The sequence below is a fragment of the Trachymyrmex septentrionalis genome, unplaced genomic scaffold, assembly GCF_001594115.1.
Source record: "Trachymyrmex septentrionalis isolate Tsep2-gDNA-1 unplaced genomic scaffold, Tsep1.0 scaffold62, whole genome shotgun sequence".
Lineage (NCBI taxonomy): Eukaryota > Metazoa > Arthropoda > Insecta > Hymenoptera > Formicidae > Trachymyrmex > Trachymyrmex septentrionalis.
This window is the reverse complement of record NW_017305800.1, coordinates 1,859,105-1,875,621: the sequence shown is the minus strand read 5'-3', so window position 1 is coordinate 1,875,621 and position 16,517 is coordinate 1,859,105. Positions and strand designations below refer to the sequence as shown.

The 16,517-nt window shown below is 32.9% G+C and overlaps 1 protein-coding gene across 2 annotated transcripts in view; it reads left to right on the top strand.

Annotated features, from left to right (window-relative positions):
• The window catches only part of LOC108752777, a 14,828-nt gene extending 1,887 nt beyond the window's left edge, over positions 1–12,941 (top strand). The window contains exons 2-3 of one of the 2 annotated variants that reach the window (XM_018493862.1): positions 9,712–9,912; positions 11,889–12,941. In XM_018493862.1, coding sequence (XP_018349364.1) covers positions 9,712–9,912; positions 11,889–12,226 — 539 coding nt within the window. In that variant the 3' untranslated portion in view covers positions 12,227–12,941. Of the gene's footprint in view, positions 1–9,711; positions 9,913–11,873 lie in introns of both variants that reach the window. The other variant, XM_018493861.1, reaches the window with a different exon arrangement.
• Positions 12,942–16,517: the final 3,576 nt, after the last annotated feature.

Below are 16,517 nucleotides of genomic sequence, written 5' to 3'. Positions count from 1 at the left end.
AATTTAATTTTATAAAAATATTTAAATTTAATTATAAAACTATTTATATACGACACACACATATTATAATAAGAATAAACGTATAGACAATATTTTTTTCAATTTATAAAACTTTGTGCAAACAAATACATTTTATTTGATTTTAATTTTCAAAATCTCCCTTTGAAATTAGATTTCTCAAAATACGATATATACTTTATATAAATTGCAGTAGACAAATTTCTGGAGAAAGGAATACATACGAGTACATAATGCTTTTGCCATCAATTTCCAATTAACGCAATTCAACTTATGCGTCTGTTTTCTTTCTCGAATAATGTTCTTATCAAAATAGCTTGTATCGAATTTGCATTCGAAGGTCACACAAACGTGGTAGGAAAATCACTAATCGCACAGGCGGTTCTCGAAAGAACTCGTATCGCGAAGCTTGCGGTTAAATCCGTGATTGCACCGTGTGTGTTCTGTCGCGCGTATATTTTGCATACTGCCGTTGTGTGAATGACAGATTTATCTCGCGCGCGTTCTCGCAGTCGACGAGAATTTCGCTTGAACTGTTTGCCTGCCAGAGTCAGACAGATTTGATCCGCTTCCAGTATACGAAAGTTAGATCGGCACCAAAGTTTCGATCATTCTCCTGTAACTTCTGTGCCCTCCCTTTCCCATGCATTTTTAAACGAGAAATATCTTGGATATTCAATAGTTGTTGTGATATAAAGCAGTTAGACTAGATACTTGACCCTGTACTGCCTCACTTCAGGCTTTTATCTGACTAATATATCGATAATCACTTTCACGTGACTAAAAATATCACATTTGATAGCGTTGTAATTGCTGCTAGAATGCGTGAGTTAGATCAAAATTGTTTAGATCAAAACAAACCCGACTAATTTTCGTCTAAACAGAATAATGTTTCAGAGCAAAAACTGGAGTAAATATGAAATGAACCATTCATTTAATATTCATTTCGTGATCTCATTCGATAGCCAAAATTTTCTTCGTGGAAATTTAGATTTCGCATGAAATGTCGAGAAACCGCGCGCGGAGATTGTAATAAAACGTTATTTTATTAACGAGAATACGCCGTAATAATTCAATAGCGTCTGCGCGATACCAATGCAATGACTTTTTTCGATACCTCACTCTTGAATAATTGAGATCCTAAGTACCTATTCGGAGAATGTGATCGTTTTTAATCAGCGACACAATTTGTATAAAAAGATTGATCGCCGCAGAATTTCTCAAATATTTTTTTATTGATACAGATTATTTTATATTATTATTAATGCTAAAAAAAATTTAATAGTATCTCGTAATATGCAATGATATTAGTAAATATCGATATAGATGATCGTAATAGATTCTGTTGAAAATATTACATATTGCCATTAACCGTGTCACACGTGTAGTGAAAGGGTCAACTTGAAACTTTCTAATATATAAATTGTAAACATATTTGAACTATGCCAAATGTCTTTCGAATTTTTGTCGAACCGGTCGAATAAACCCGTCTAGACGCCTAGTTAACGGATGTACGTGTATACAATTGCACACATAATGTTCACGTTACTAAATATAGTACAAAAGCCACCGGGAAACCGTTATATCTGCCTCTAGCCTCGAATACATCCTGTGGATCCTTCATACAATTATGATGAAACTTCCTACATTTAAGTAGACTTAAAGACACAAATTTTCTCGCTACTTTGTTCCGAAGGAAAAATTAGTCCTGAACTTAACAAGAAATTTAAGCCTTTATTAAAGTTAACATCGCGATAATATGATCGTAGATTAAAAACGATATACTGGAAAAAGTCTGGTTGCATTAATTGAAATTAAATCCGTAAAAACGGATAAGTTAGAATTTTTTGATTAAATTTATTAAATTCTAGTTGAAATATAACCAAAATTCGTATTGATATGATTACAATCTTCTGATTCGTTAATTTTTAATCAGAAATTTTTCTCTCTTGGTTTAATTGTAACTGGATACTGATATTAATAAGCAATTAATGTAAATGGCGGCATTTATCTTGACGTATATATTACAAATATCTGCTGTTTGGAGATCTAGGTTCCGATATTGCGACTTTTATACAATATCTGCCTATAGATGACATCATATGGAGTCTTACACATACTTGACTTTGAAATATTATACTTCAATAAAGCACACTCCACTTTAAAACTATACCTAGACGAAAGCTGAGTGGGAGAGAAGAGAAGAAAAAGTAAAGTCCGATATTCTCTCCTGAAAGAATAACGACACTCGTCGATACGTATTCGCTGACAATGCTCTTCGTACCTCTCTTAAACCTGCCTAACAATATACTTCCGATAATAATACACGGTAATCACAGAACTTGAAGCGACGCCAAGAACTCGCCGGACTTGGTCACAAAAGTACAGTTATGGAGTACGAAAACTTCCTGGGCGGGTAAAGTTCCGGATAATTTCGCAATTCTTCGGACACAATTGTGCTCTTCAAGTACAATTAGGCGCGTTTCTACGTCTATTTCGGAAAACTACCGCGATCGAGTCATTAAGTAGAATCACGAAGCAGCACTCAGCGTAACATTTTATTGGCTGCACTGTGAAAACTTTTCTGTGAATGTAATAAAAGGTTCGCCCTCTCCGCCCCCCCCCCTTCAAAAAACTTAACCTTGTTCTTATCAGTGGTACACGTGAAATAAAGTAACGTAGAAATTTATCTATATTCAAATATAATTCTGTACATTTCGATTAAATTAAGTCTAATGTAAAAATATTGTATGACAATATCAATGGAAAGGGAATTCCGAATATTTATAAATATCGATATAATATCGCAGCGATAACAAATACATCTACTTTATTGATCGTATCCTAAGAGGCATTAAATTTGGGACAATGCCATTAATAATTACTCAATATCAATCGATACACTTGTGCACGTATCAGTCATCTTATCGAGCTCGATTTTTAGTTAGACTCAGCCTCTTAACAAGACAAAGACCTGAAGTATATTCAGACATGAAGCAGGCTAGCAAGAACGTGAGTTAGCGCGGGCGAGAAGGGCAAGCAGAAGCTGAGAGACCGTAAAAAACTAACTTGAACGCGAACGATACTCTCGAAGGTCATAAGAGAGGCTCCCGATCGAAGGTCACACACTATAAAGCAATCGAAGGGAAATCCAAATCTCAAATGTTATATACGTTGGCATTTCGTGAACACGGTCGGTTTGTTTTCCACCGACGATCTCGATGATTATGTCACTTGTTTACACCACTGTTTGATTTGATTACCTATTAGGAAACAATTACGCATAGCACCTGCACGTACGGCCTTATTTTCCGCTTGTTTTCCCTTTCTTTTTTATACTCTTTTTGCGCGAACGTATGTTAAAAGTATACCACATTTTAACTTAGCAACAGACGCAGAGATGACCGATGCGTTGATTGTCAAAGCGTCGATTCCAATTATTCAGTTGTTACGTAAAAGCGCCGGTTATAATTGTTGATAGAGCAAACAATGTTATCACGATGGTGCCATCGAAATTAAAGTAGCTTTGAGAAACGCACAGAATCATTGCACATGTACGTTTATAGTTAATTGGACCAATACCGATTATTTATTGCTTAATAAAATAATTAATTATGATCGAGATTTCTACGAATCTATTTATTCAATCCTATCACAATAAGACTCATTATTAATCGATTCTGATGGTATAGTTAATTAGTATTTTTAATCTGGAATGTCATATAATATTTAATATTACGGAATTTTATATTGCGAGTCAGACCGTCTTCGTAATATAAAATTCTGCAATATAAGATTCGATCTATGATCGTTACAAATGGAAATCTTTTAAATGTCGTTACTTTTTGCAATAAGAATATAAGTCCTGAACAATAACTTTACTCCGTTTGTAATTAACAAGTTTGTGAATACAAATATAATAAATAATTTGACTTACCCACGGCTTTCCATGCGTTATTTTATTGACGTAGTTTCCGATAACCTTCTACTTTTTTGCCGAAACACGTGCACAAATATTAGCTCTAATTGTTACATAACGTTTTAATTAACGCAATATAAATAATAATTGCTCAATACTTCAAGACCGCACTCCCGAGACTTTCCTTTTACGTATTCGTTTTAAACTCGCGATTTCGAACGAATGATTAACATTCTCTGATAATCGCACGATATTTGAATCGGCACTCTCGCGATAGTCACTCGCGCGTGATTAATTTCATGAGACACGTAAGATATGCGATAACGATTTTCAGCGACGATCGAAATCGTGGTTCCGTTGCGAACTCCTACGGCCATGTAGTATCACCTGTAATCATTTTACATTGCTTATGTACATATATCATTAAAATATACAAAATGCATATATAAATTTTTGTACGTTAGATTACTACGTAAGCTTTATCCAATAGTGCTTTTTAAATATAGAAATTTTATCGGTTCTAAGAAACTTCTAATACAAATGTTATCTATACGATGTAAAGAAGAAGGAGATATTGTATTTTCTATTGTCGCCTGAATGACAATAGAATTCGAAACGTGTCGTATAAATATGAAGTAGCTGTTAAAATACGACACAGATAAGATATTGCTTGCTTTACGAATTTTTCCTTCGTTGATAAAGGAAAATGAAACGTAAAACGAAGCAAAAATTCATTTGTATGACACGTGATGAAAATACTGTAAGCATTCGCACTTGTCGTCAATGATTTGAAAAATTTTATGCCACAAATACGAACAACGAGGACAATATCCGACAAAGATGAAAAAAAAATGAAAATTTACCTCATAAATAACAATGACGATATATTGGATTTTGATACAAGATATTTTAACTTGATTTGCATCATATCAGCATAAATAGAACTTACGCAGCAATATATTCACAAATGAGACGTTTACGTATTTTAAAAAAGATATGAAATTCGGCTTTATAAGTATCTTATTAAAATCGACGCGACGTTAGCGTCAGTTTATATTCTCAGTTCATTTTTAAAGTGGAATTTTTACATCGCTTTAAAAAAAAACAATTAACATTAATGAATTGCATAGTGATCAACTAAATGCATCTAACAACTTCATGAATTAACAAATCGTTAGTGAGTGATATCGTCGGATTTATACGATCATTAAAATGTATATATGTAAAACCTCGCTTTTGAGCGTGTAAACGCGTGTATCTTTCCACATTACGATAACGCACGTACGTAGATGCATAAAAAATATGTCATCACGTATACATACAGTGAATGCAAAAAGTATTCGTACAGAGAAAATATTTTTTTAAAAAACTTTATGTTCAAAAAGTAAATATTTTCCAGCGAGAAATAAGTCATCAAATCGATATAAATACGATGATTTCAAGATCAAATTGACGTCAATTCGACGTTTAATTGACGATCATTTCTTGTTGCATAATTAACAATTTATTCATAAAGAATAAAATAGACTATGTTTTTTTAAATTATATATATCAAAAAGATGTGTATTAATTATACAATATATCATCTGAAAAATAAGCGAAAATTAAAAATTGTATTATTTGAATGCTCAAAAAGTATTCATACAGACGAGAAATTTAGCTTCTAAAATCAGGACATGCGAAGTTGTGTATGTTAGAACAGAATGTATGCATTGTATAAAATTGCTAATTAATGTTTATTTTCTACAAATAAGACTTTTTTTATAACAAATTTCCTTGTACGAATACTTTTTGCTCTCACTGTATATACTTTACAAAAGATGAAAGAAAGATATAATATCCGATTGCTGCGATAATCAAGTTTTAAAATATTTATCAATTTGATATCTTCCAAACCTATGAATCGGAAGATCGATCTTATAATGAAAAGAAATCAAAAGAAAAGTAATCTCGAAAAAATTAATACAAATATTACGGGAAGACAATCATGTTATAACCTGATCATAAAAGAAGAAAAAAGTTAATTGAAGATATGAGTAAATATCATTAAAATTAATTTCTGTGATATCTCAAGATATGATTTACGTTAAAGCTAATAAAATCGCAATGTAAAACAGTTTTTTTTTTATCACGTTTGATTTATATAATTTTCACGATCCGAAAGATATCATAAAATATTACTCATTGCTACCGTTGGCGATTTATCTCGATTTTGTTGCTGCCTGGAGTTTCGCAAATATTTCGATCAACCCGATGTCTCCGTAACCACGATGTACTACAGCACCGTACTTGCGTCAGGTAAAACTTTACAAACAACATCCTCGCGACAGAAGGAGTCGTTTTCACGAGGAGATGCTTGAACGCGAAGATTTTAAGCAGACTTCCGTTACAAAGTTCAAAAGTTTGCGTGAAGAGTTTATCAGTGTGAAGCGACATGAAGTATATATTACGATGTTTCTTAACAATGATACAATAAATATGCCTCAACAATGTCAACATCTGACATTTCTAGTGATTTTTTTCTCTCTCTCTCTCTCTCTCTCTCTCTCTCTCTCTCTCTCTCTCTATTTTATACAATAAAATTTCAGTTTGCATTATCTAAAATAAAATCTTTGATATATTAATTATTATATTTATTTGTTCAAAATAAAATGTTAATTTTAACTTAAAAGCGTATAGTAAACCTTCCGCAAAAATGTTAAAATTAACACTTTTGTATAGAAAAATGTAAACAGTGTACTTATAATATTTAGTGGCAGATATTTTCGAGATAAACATAAGTATGTAGGAAATCGGTCTTGAACTCCATTTAGAGTATAGACGTCAGGGAGCATACAGAAATGAAGTTAACGAGCCTTAAGTACTTTGCCAGGCATAAATAACAATTTCAGTGTCTCTTTTCGAATCGATGCGTCTCTTTCTTAGAAAGAGACGGTTGCATTTCGTATTAGCGACAAATTAGCGGAAAGGAAACATGTGATTGTTGTCCCAGCAGACAGAGACTATCAACGATACTCTGTACCAACAGATTGCCACATGTTGAAACATGTGATGTAACAAAAGTGAACTTGTATGTGCCCAGAATAAAACACATCGTAAATAACGTAACCTTGCGAACTTCACCGGTCATAGGCAAAAAGATTTACATTTTGGGCGTAGCCGATTGCGTTGCATTCGAACATTTGAACATCGATCGCTTGGAACATGACTCGCAATTGTGAATAAGAAACAGAGAAAAAGAGAGAGAGAAAGAGAGAGAGAGAGAGAGAGAGAAAACTGTTACATAAATGCAACACCCGTCGCATAATATCGTAACGACGCTAATGATACCGTTTGCCATATGCGCATGCGACGCCCTGACAATTGTAAATCGTGAACAAAGACACATAGTATTCGAGATCTTTCATATATGTGTATGCATGTGTAATTGTTTTATTGCTAGAGGTTACATCAGTCGTACGCATCCTGTAAAAATCGAGATTTTCATCTGTCGCGATATTCTTAAATTGCCCCCTGTATCTCAACCGAATAGGAATTCGTTTCCGTAATCATTTTTCTTTAACGGAAAAACGTGATCTCAACTCAGAAACGTGTACTCAACTCAGATTCCAATAAACTAGCGGGAAATAATGAATATATTATTTACACGTGTAAGAGTGTCGAGTTGTTCCTCCTCTCTGTCTCTCTTCTTTTCATTTGTTCTTTTCTTTTTTCGTCTTTAATTATACACGCGACCTTCGACAACGACCTATATAAATCAACAAACGAAAAACGAACATATTTACAGATACGTATCATCTCCGGTAGCATTATTAAATCGAATATCTCTTTCTATATCTTTGTTTATTATTTGAAATTTGTTAATTATATGAAAATATAATAATTATATATAAACGTAAAGATGAAATTTATCTGATTTTGAGAAGCTAAATTTTTAATCTGACCTATCAAATTCTTATTTAATGCTCCCTCTTAATATTCAGTACGTCATTAATGAAAAGAAATTAAATTTAAAACTATAAAAAGAATTATTTATCGGAACGGTATTTTTCATCCTTTCATAAAATCAAAGCAAAATCTAGTTAATGTTGTTAATTGTAAGTAGCAGATATTACAGATAATCATGTCAGAGTAGAGACATGAGATTCTGGAAGAACTAAAAGACATCAACCACGCCTCGCTTTAAGAAATTGTAACAATATCGGCATTCTTTCTTCCTCTCTCCTCTCTTCCTCTTTCTCTTTAAAAAGGAAAGCCCGAGCTTCGATCGATTTCACGCTTCACTACTTTGTAAGGCCTAACAATAAGCTAAAAATAGCACAAAGCGGCTGTAAAACGTTCTTCATATGTACAATTTAATAGAAAAACGGAGAAAACTGTATTTTATTTATTTATTTATTAAGAGATAACAATAATAAAACTATTTAACTATTGGCATAAACACAAATTAAAAATTATAGCAAAACTATTAAAACTTCATTAATCAATTTTTTTATTTACAATTACTTTTTTATATGTTTAAAAAAAAACGAGTGCTGTTATATAGATAGAACAAAAGTTTAAGATTTGTAATGCGTAATTGTCGACTTTTATGAACTCGCGAAACTTTCCTTCAGGATCGTTCATATATAATTGAAGATACTTCACGGTAATTAATACTAACATGACTCCTTAAGAATGGATTTAACTTGCCGAACGAAGTTAACTATTTAATTTCTCCGATAGGCAAAAATGGCTCTCGAACATGCTAGCCATACATTGCGTACTATCTCGTTACTTAAGAAAAGGAACCATTTAGAAGATTGCGTGGAGATCTTTATTATATCAATCGAATTTGTTTCCATAGTCAGACTCTATACGTGTCTCTCGGCTGACATTTAAGGAAACTTGCTATGAGAAGTTCTTGTCTACAAAATTGCCATCTTAATGTTCATTATTCCGAGAGAATTTTTCACACAATATACCAACGACATCGCTGACTTAATTATCAGGTACATCTGTTTTCACGAGTCTGTTCTCCCGCTATCATTCGTATTCGCGATAAAAGATACGCATTTGCTAACAAGACAAAATAAGACTGGCGACAACGCAATCGAAGCTGCGGAGTGCGGACGGCATCTTCTTCAACGTATATTGACTTCACGGCCTACGCCTCGTAATAAAATGCACATGAAGTACCTTGATGCAAGTTAACGAGCGACAGGCGGAGTTTTATTCGGTGTTAACATCTTTAGCCCTGAGATTTTGCATGATATGATATACGCGTGCAGTTACATTTTGCTCGGGAATGCAATGTGCTAGAATTGCTAGATAACGGCAAATATCTGTACTACTGTTTCAACACTCAAAAATTCTTTTAGAAAAATGAAGAAAAAGAAACTAAAAAAGAGAAAGATAGGAAAGGAAGGAGAACAAAAAAATAGTATTTTGCGTCTATTTATGACTCCTTCTTTTTCCTCTCTTTTTCTCTTTTACTTTCTTTTTCTTCATTTTTTCTAAAAGAATTTTTTTTATAAACTTATAGTAATAACTTTCAATAAATATACATAATTTAAACAAAATATTAATGTTTCAATATTGAATTATAATAATCATATTTTACTTAAATTTTGAACGTTTAGAAGTAATTATTGCATCAAGTATTAGAAATAACTATTGTTTATGAATTTACATTAAAAGACGAAATAACGCAAGAAATATTCAGAAAGCATAACATATGCATTCACGCGCATTAGGTTAAGTGCAATTAATTAAGTGATCATAATTTTTCGTAGCTCATACGGTGTCGAGTTACATCGGTGTTGAAAGGCGAATGGAGAACAGTAAAGCAACTCATAGTGTAAACGACAATCGTCACTCGGTCGACTCGAAATCCAACGACGACGACGTCGACGTCGACGGCGGTACAGTCTACGTGATTGCATTCGGGGGGAAGGAGGAGAATACGGAGAAAGAAAGAGACACGGAAGAGAGTGGTAAGAACATGAATCATATTTACTGGTTCACGAGAGTGACTTCATAGTATAATAGTATCGCGCACCATCCTCGTGTCACCACGAATCGTAGCGTATTTCTCGTTACAATTCGAGATCACATTTTCGTACATCACATTCGAATATAATATTTTGGTATGCATATTTTGACATCAAATACATCGAAAAACATTGATATATTCTTTTTATATCCGTTCTGTGTTTTGCATTAATATCAAACCTTGCGCGAAGGTTAAAAATCATTAAAAGCATAGTAATTATATTCATTATTCAAATCGCAACCTTCAGCGTTTCGCGAAATATTTGCACATATTGATAATAACGAAAATTATCACTGTAAAATGGTACTTTGCTCCGTCAATATCGCGTTACATTCTTGACCTTTGTAATATTTCCCTGTGACAAATTGTCAAATTCATGTTTATATGAAGCGCGACATAACATTTCGTTTTTATGACTCGAATTTAATTCTCTGCACAAACAATATCGAGAGATATGACTTCATTAATCGGAACTATAAAATACCAGCAGAGGATAAAATGTTTAAAAGTAGAAACTGATGTAATAAAATAATAGAAAATAAAGTAGAAAATCTGATGTAATTTTTCGGACATTTAGCTGTGTCAAATTAAATACGATAATAATAGTGGATTATGATTCACAGTACAATAATATCGAAAATATCATGTAAAAAATAAAAACGTGTATAATATGCATTGAAGTTATATTTTACGTGATAATTTTAATATTATTGCACTGTTTACAGTCCACAATATACTATAAAGAATTATCTATCCATAATAATGATAATAATAATCGCATAGTGTAAAGAATCGGTCTTATCACTTACTGGATAAGGTGATACAAAACTGATATTTAAAATCAAGTTCTCATGTTCGCATGCATCCCGTTAAAATCACACTTGCAAAAAACAATTCACGGCGCCGCATGCGCCAAGGATTTATGCAAATATGTAGTAGTTCCATCTTCATTTGCATCGCCTTTCTGAATTCACATTGTACACATCACGCATTAATAGTAATCGAGAATGTCCGTTTTGCACACGCGTGTCATCAATGATTGAAAAAAGGATGTAATTTTTGTAAGAAACTTTCCATATATCGCGAGAATATCGAGAATGGAAAATATTCATCTGATTTTATCGCGCAAACTTGAAACATGAAATCAACATGAATTTTTTATATTGCTTCTTGCCGATTTCTTTGATATATAACAAAAAAACTGACTACGTATGATAACAAACAATATTTACAAATGTAAATTGGAAAAATAGATAATGTTCTTGATAACGCTTTTGATTCCACTAGTACTTTAACGACGAAGCATCAAACTAATTTTAGATGCGACACTCATCGTCTCGTATTTCCATCGAGAATGGCATCTTAAAGTAGACAACAAAGAGTAACGTGGATCGCAAATAAAAACATCTTTTGTCACTCTTTCGTAACTCAAATATATTTCTTTCTACTTTGACGCGAACAATATGTCAAAAATACCTTCTCGTAATTCCATTGTAGAATGTCCGATCTTCTCTTAGAAAGAAAAATTTTTCAATAATACTTAAATACTTAAATTTTAAAATATTTGAAATAATTTATACTACGTAAAGAGAATTTTTTCTTAATTTTTTTTTCTTTTAATTCTTGCATGAATATACCATTTTATGATACTCATTAAGCTTCAGACAACATGGTCAATGTATGTCAACATTAGCAAATATCACACACACACGACATACACGAATATATGCTAATATTTGCGAATATACGTAAAGTTAAAGTTAAAGTGCTATACATTGGCCATGTTATCTGGAGCCGCTTTACATGAATGCCACTCTAATTGTATCCCATTGATATCCCTTTGCATAGCATAATTTGCGAAATCAAGACATTTCTAATTATTAACCAGTTCCTCGCTCACAGGTCCACATTTTGTAGTCAACGGCGACATGCAGAACCCACTGGATCCATGGTCGATAGTCTGGTACATCGGCTCGTTTGGCGGCTTGGTGGCGTTTTTTCTCATCGTCAGCTGTTCCGAGTGGTGCTGCCGACGAGGCGGTCGACCTCTGACAGTGCCCTATGCGCAACGTGCTGAGACGTTAAATGCAACCGGAGTTACAGAGACCCCGCCGCCGCCTTATCATCTGTTTGCCCCACCTTCTTACGATTCCGTCAACTACAATGAGATCGTTGACAAGACGTCCGGCGAGAAGCTGGACATTTATGTGATTTCAGTGCCGATCCACAGGCCGATAGCGCAGGAGCCAGCGTAGGAAACCTTGGAAAGGCTGATCCTTTTGACAAGAATGCCCGATTCAACACTGATGATGGCCAACAGTCGATCACGGAGAAGCGATCTCGCGATCCCTTCGTTAAAGTCGCCAACAAGTTCGACGTTGAAGAGGACTGGTCGAGAAAGAAGCGCAGCTGTTCTGGACGCCGTCGTTGCAATTGTACAAATATAGTGACAGGAATGATTATATGTGTGTCTTTCTTGTTATAGCTGAGGAATTAACTCACTTGATGCCATTGACAGAAATGACAAGCATTAGTCAAGGCATTGACGTCATTCCGAAAAAAAAAACGAGTCGTTTTTTGTGTTTCCATTGAAAGATGACAGATACTGAAACCGAATTCTGAGACGAAATTGTACGAAAAATCGTCATCGTACATTGACCTCAAGAAAGATCATGATAATACAGAAGTGACGTCGATCGAAGTTTCGATATAATCCTAGATAGAATTTAATTTTATATTATTTCAGAAAATTAAATTAATTTTTCACGATTTTACATGAGATTCTATCACCAAATTGCGAAAATTAATATCAATATCTTCCTGGAAACAACAAGAGAAAGGAGAACAATAATTAACGATACTAAAAAGATCTAAGTCAATACTTGTGTGAAGGAATTTATTGCAACAGTACACGGAAAGAATGATTTTTCTGAAAATCTAAAAATTTCTCTAGAACTAAAAATAATTTTGTGAGACCATTAAAATATAAATTACGTAGAAATCTCAAACATGATAAATAATATTGCAAAAAATGTTTTAATCCTAGCAATTAATTTCAGTATTCTACATAATTATTTTGATCGTCCAACAAAATTTTCAGATTTGTCTAGTTAAATTATTAGACTTCAACAAAACCGTCCTTTCCGTATAATACACATATATCGAAATAACACTTAGATGTATTAACTATATGATCAAAGTAAAAAACTCGAATATTCTCCACAAGACAAGTTACAAAAAGTTGATAAAAAAATTGAAAAACAATTGGAAAAAAAATTAAACAGTTCTTACAAGAAAAGATACATTCGTAAATTCCTTGAGCTGACAAACAATATAAACTTCAAAATATACTGTTTAATTGTAGAGCAATAATTCATTTAATCGGCCTGTGGAAAATAGCTAGCGAATCGAATCACGCGAAAAGTTAATCGACAATATGTTCGTGAGAACGTTGATTGTTTTGCATGTGTAATGTTAAGGAATGTATAATTTGATAGGCAGAATACATTTCAGTATATTATATATAATTGGAATAAAAAATAATTCAGTCAATCACTGCCATTCCGAGACGAAATAATCGCGATTTAGTTTAAATGTAAATTTAATGTTATCAAGATTTCTTTTTTCTTGTATTTTTTACATGCTACTGCGATTTAAAAATAAGTGTTAACGAATCTACTTATATACACACACATACATATACACACACATAAATATATCAACTTTGAAAAATTTCCATTTTACTTCTCGTCACAATCAATGATATCGTCGTCTGCCGTTGGCGAAATAGCATTATATACGAATTAAGAAAACTTTATACGTGATATCGTTGTATGCGATTGGCCCCAATCGCCTATCGACTCCGTCAATTAAGGACGATTAGTGTAGATTACAAATCAACTGCCATAAGAAGCGTTTCCCCGCGAACGAGGTCGAAAAAAATAATTTAAGATAATAAAGCAAGCAAGTGTTTGCCGCGGAGCAATTATACGCGAGTGCAATTAAACGATAAGGACGAAGGAGGACAGACATCTTCCCTTGAGCAGCGAATTCGTGGGATATCAATTACACATTAATTAATATCGCATTCACGACGGAGCTTTCGCGCGATTCCTCATCAGGCAATACATTTCTGACGCAAAATCGAAATCCGTAAACACACGATACGTCGGCGAGTATCGGCATGATTATAACGAATCTTCGGCGAAACGAAACCCGATCGAATGTATTATATAATCCTCTGGACTAGAAGGGATTTGAATTCAAGTCAAATTGATCGGGTCGTATTTACGCCAATACCAAGATAAACGCAATTAAGCGTATAACGAAATCCGATGCGGAGTTAGTTGTAGACAAGCTAATTTCGTTAATAATAAAGAGGAAAAAAAGATAGATTTTTCTCAGGATCAATATAGAGAAGGATTATTGTAGAATTTTGCATTTACAAAACTGCAATAATATATATAAAGATTAAACCGTTTATATCACACTTTGGAAATAGAATGAGGCTTCATTCAGAAAATAAACGGTAAATTCTAAAATATGTAATACGAAGGTATAGATTGAATATAAATTTTTTTTATTATTTATTGAATACAACAAGAATAAAAATATAAAGGAAACAAATTATTTTTCTACATAATTCCCTGCTCCATTAATACATTTTTGCCAACGGATAGGCAGTTTGGTGATCCTTTTCATAAAAAGTAATCGATTATGTCCGCAACTAATTGCGCAACAAATTCCTCTATATTGGCATCGTCCTCGAATGATAATCGCATTGAGACAAATCTTTCTATACGATTATCATTTGTTTGGACCACTGGTAGAAGAATTGGGAGGACAACACGATTCGTGGACGATGCAATAAGTGTAGAGGAATTCGTATGCAATTAGCTGCAGATACAACCTACTACTTTTTATGAAAACGGAATCGTCAAATTGCCTATCCACTGGCAAAAATATATTAGCAATAATGTAACAAAGAATGTACGTGAAAAATAATTATAATATGTAGAAAAATAATTTGTTTTCTTTGTATTTTTATTCTCGTCCAATAAATAATAAAAAAAATTCTCATTTATATTTAATTTACCCTCGTATATATTATAGATCTTCGAATTTAGTCTTTTGAACATAGAAAACTTACGCGGGATGCAATTAGTAGATATAAGTATTCATAGGTATGTGAGAGAGGTATGTGTGTTAGAAATGCTTTAATTAATAGCGAATTAGAAATATAATTTTAATGCAACGTTAATTAAAATTAGCTATATAACAGTCACAATTATCACGACTGTTTATTGCGATTGAATTATTGCGATTGAAGTACTGACTACTTTGAAGAGAGTGTGCTGCGTACTATCTCAAAAATCGAAGTAATATTTCGTAATAATATATAATTGATCGATTTGCGATCTGCGATAGATCCTCGGAAATCGCCTTTCTCACAGTTTTTAATAACACCAAAAGGTTGTAAAAAGAAGTACTGTGATTCACGTAAGAACAGCTAAATAGATAATACAAATAGGACCGTAAAAGCAATCTCGTTCTCAGCAGCGTGTTATCTTTTTCAAAGTGAACGATTCGCCTATTTTCCCTGTTGCTACTGTTAAAATTATTATTATTGTTACTATCGTAGCTATATACTATCGTAGTCTTGACTGCGCTCGCGACATATTCCAAATTGCGTAGTACATCGAGAGTACATCGCGACCCCGACTCGTTATTCATAAGACTCACGAAATAACGGCGCGCGTGTGCGCTGTTAATATTTATTTTTTATACTTTTATACACGCTGTTTATATATTTAGACGTTCCTACGTTATCAATAAAATTTCTTTCCTCACGTAAAAGGCAATTGCGTTATTTATGTTGATCACTATGCAGGAAAAACGATTCTTTTTCAGTGATATTGACAATAATTCCTGATGCAATTCTAAGTAATTAATTAATTTTGCAAAAGCCTTTATTATATAATTTTCTAATTAAATTTTTTACTAATATCTAAGAACATTTAAAGAATAATTGAAAATTATTGAAAATTTAATAAAGCAGTATTATTGAAAATTAAAGAAAAAAATTTTCAATAATAATGACAATAATTTCTTGTGTAATTCTAATTAATTAATTAATTAATTTTGCAAAAACTTTTACTGTTATTCTCAAACCAGAAGATTTTTTATCATGATATCTATCTGCGATTATATTTAAGAATAAAAATTGACAACTACGTCAAGATTATTATATCCTGTTCCAAAACAATTTCATTTAGCTCTAAAATTTCTGAATATTGCACAATTTATTTTCAGCTGTATTACTGCATTTTATTTACAACAAAATTTTTTCCACAGGAATGAAGAATATTGACCATTAATATTTAGCATCTACCTTCTCTCGTTCGTCGTTGTAAATAGGATTTTCCGACTTCCAGCCATGCTGCTTAATTGATATTCGAGCGGCTGCCAGATCTCGTGGATTCTGCATCCTGTCTCTCTCCTCTCTTTCTGAATCATCACGACGCGAATGTCCTGAAACACACGGCC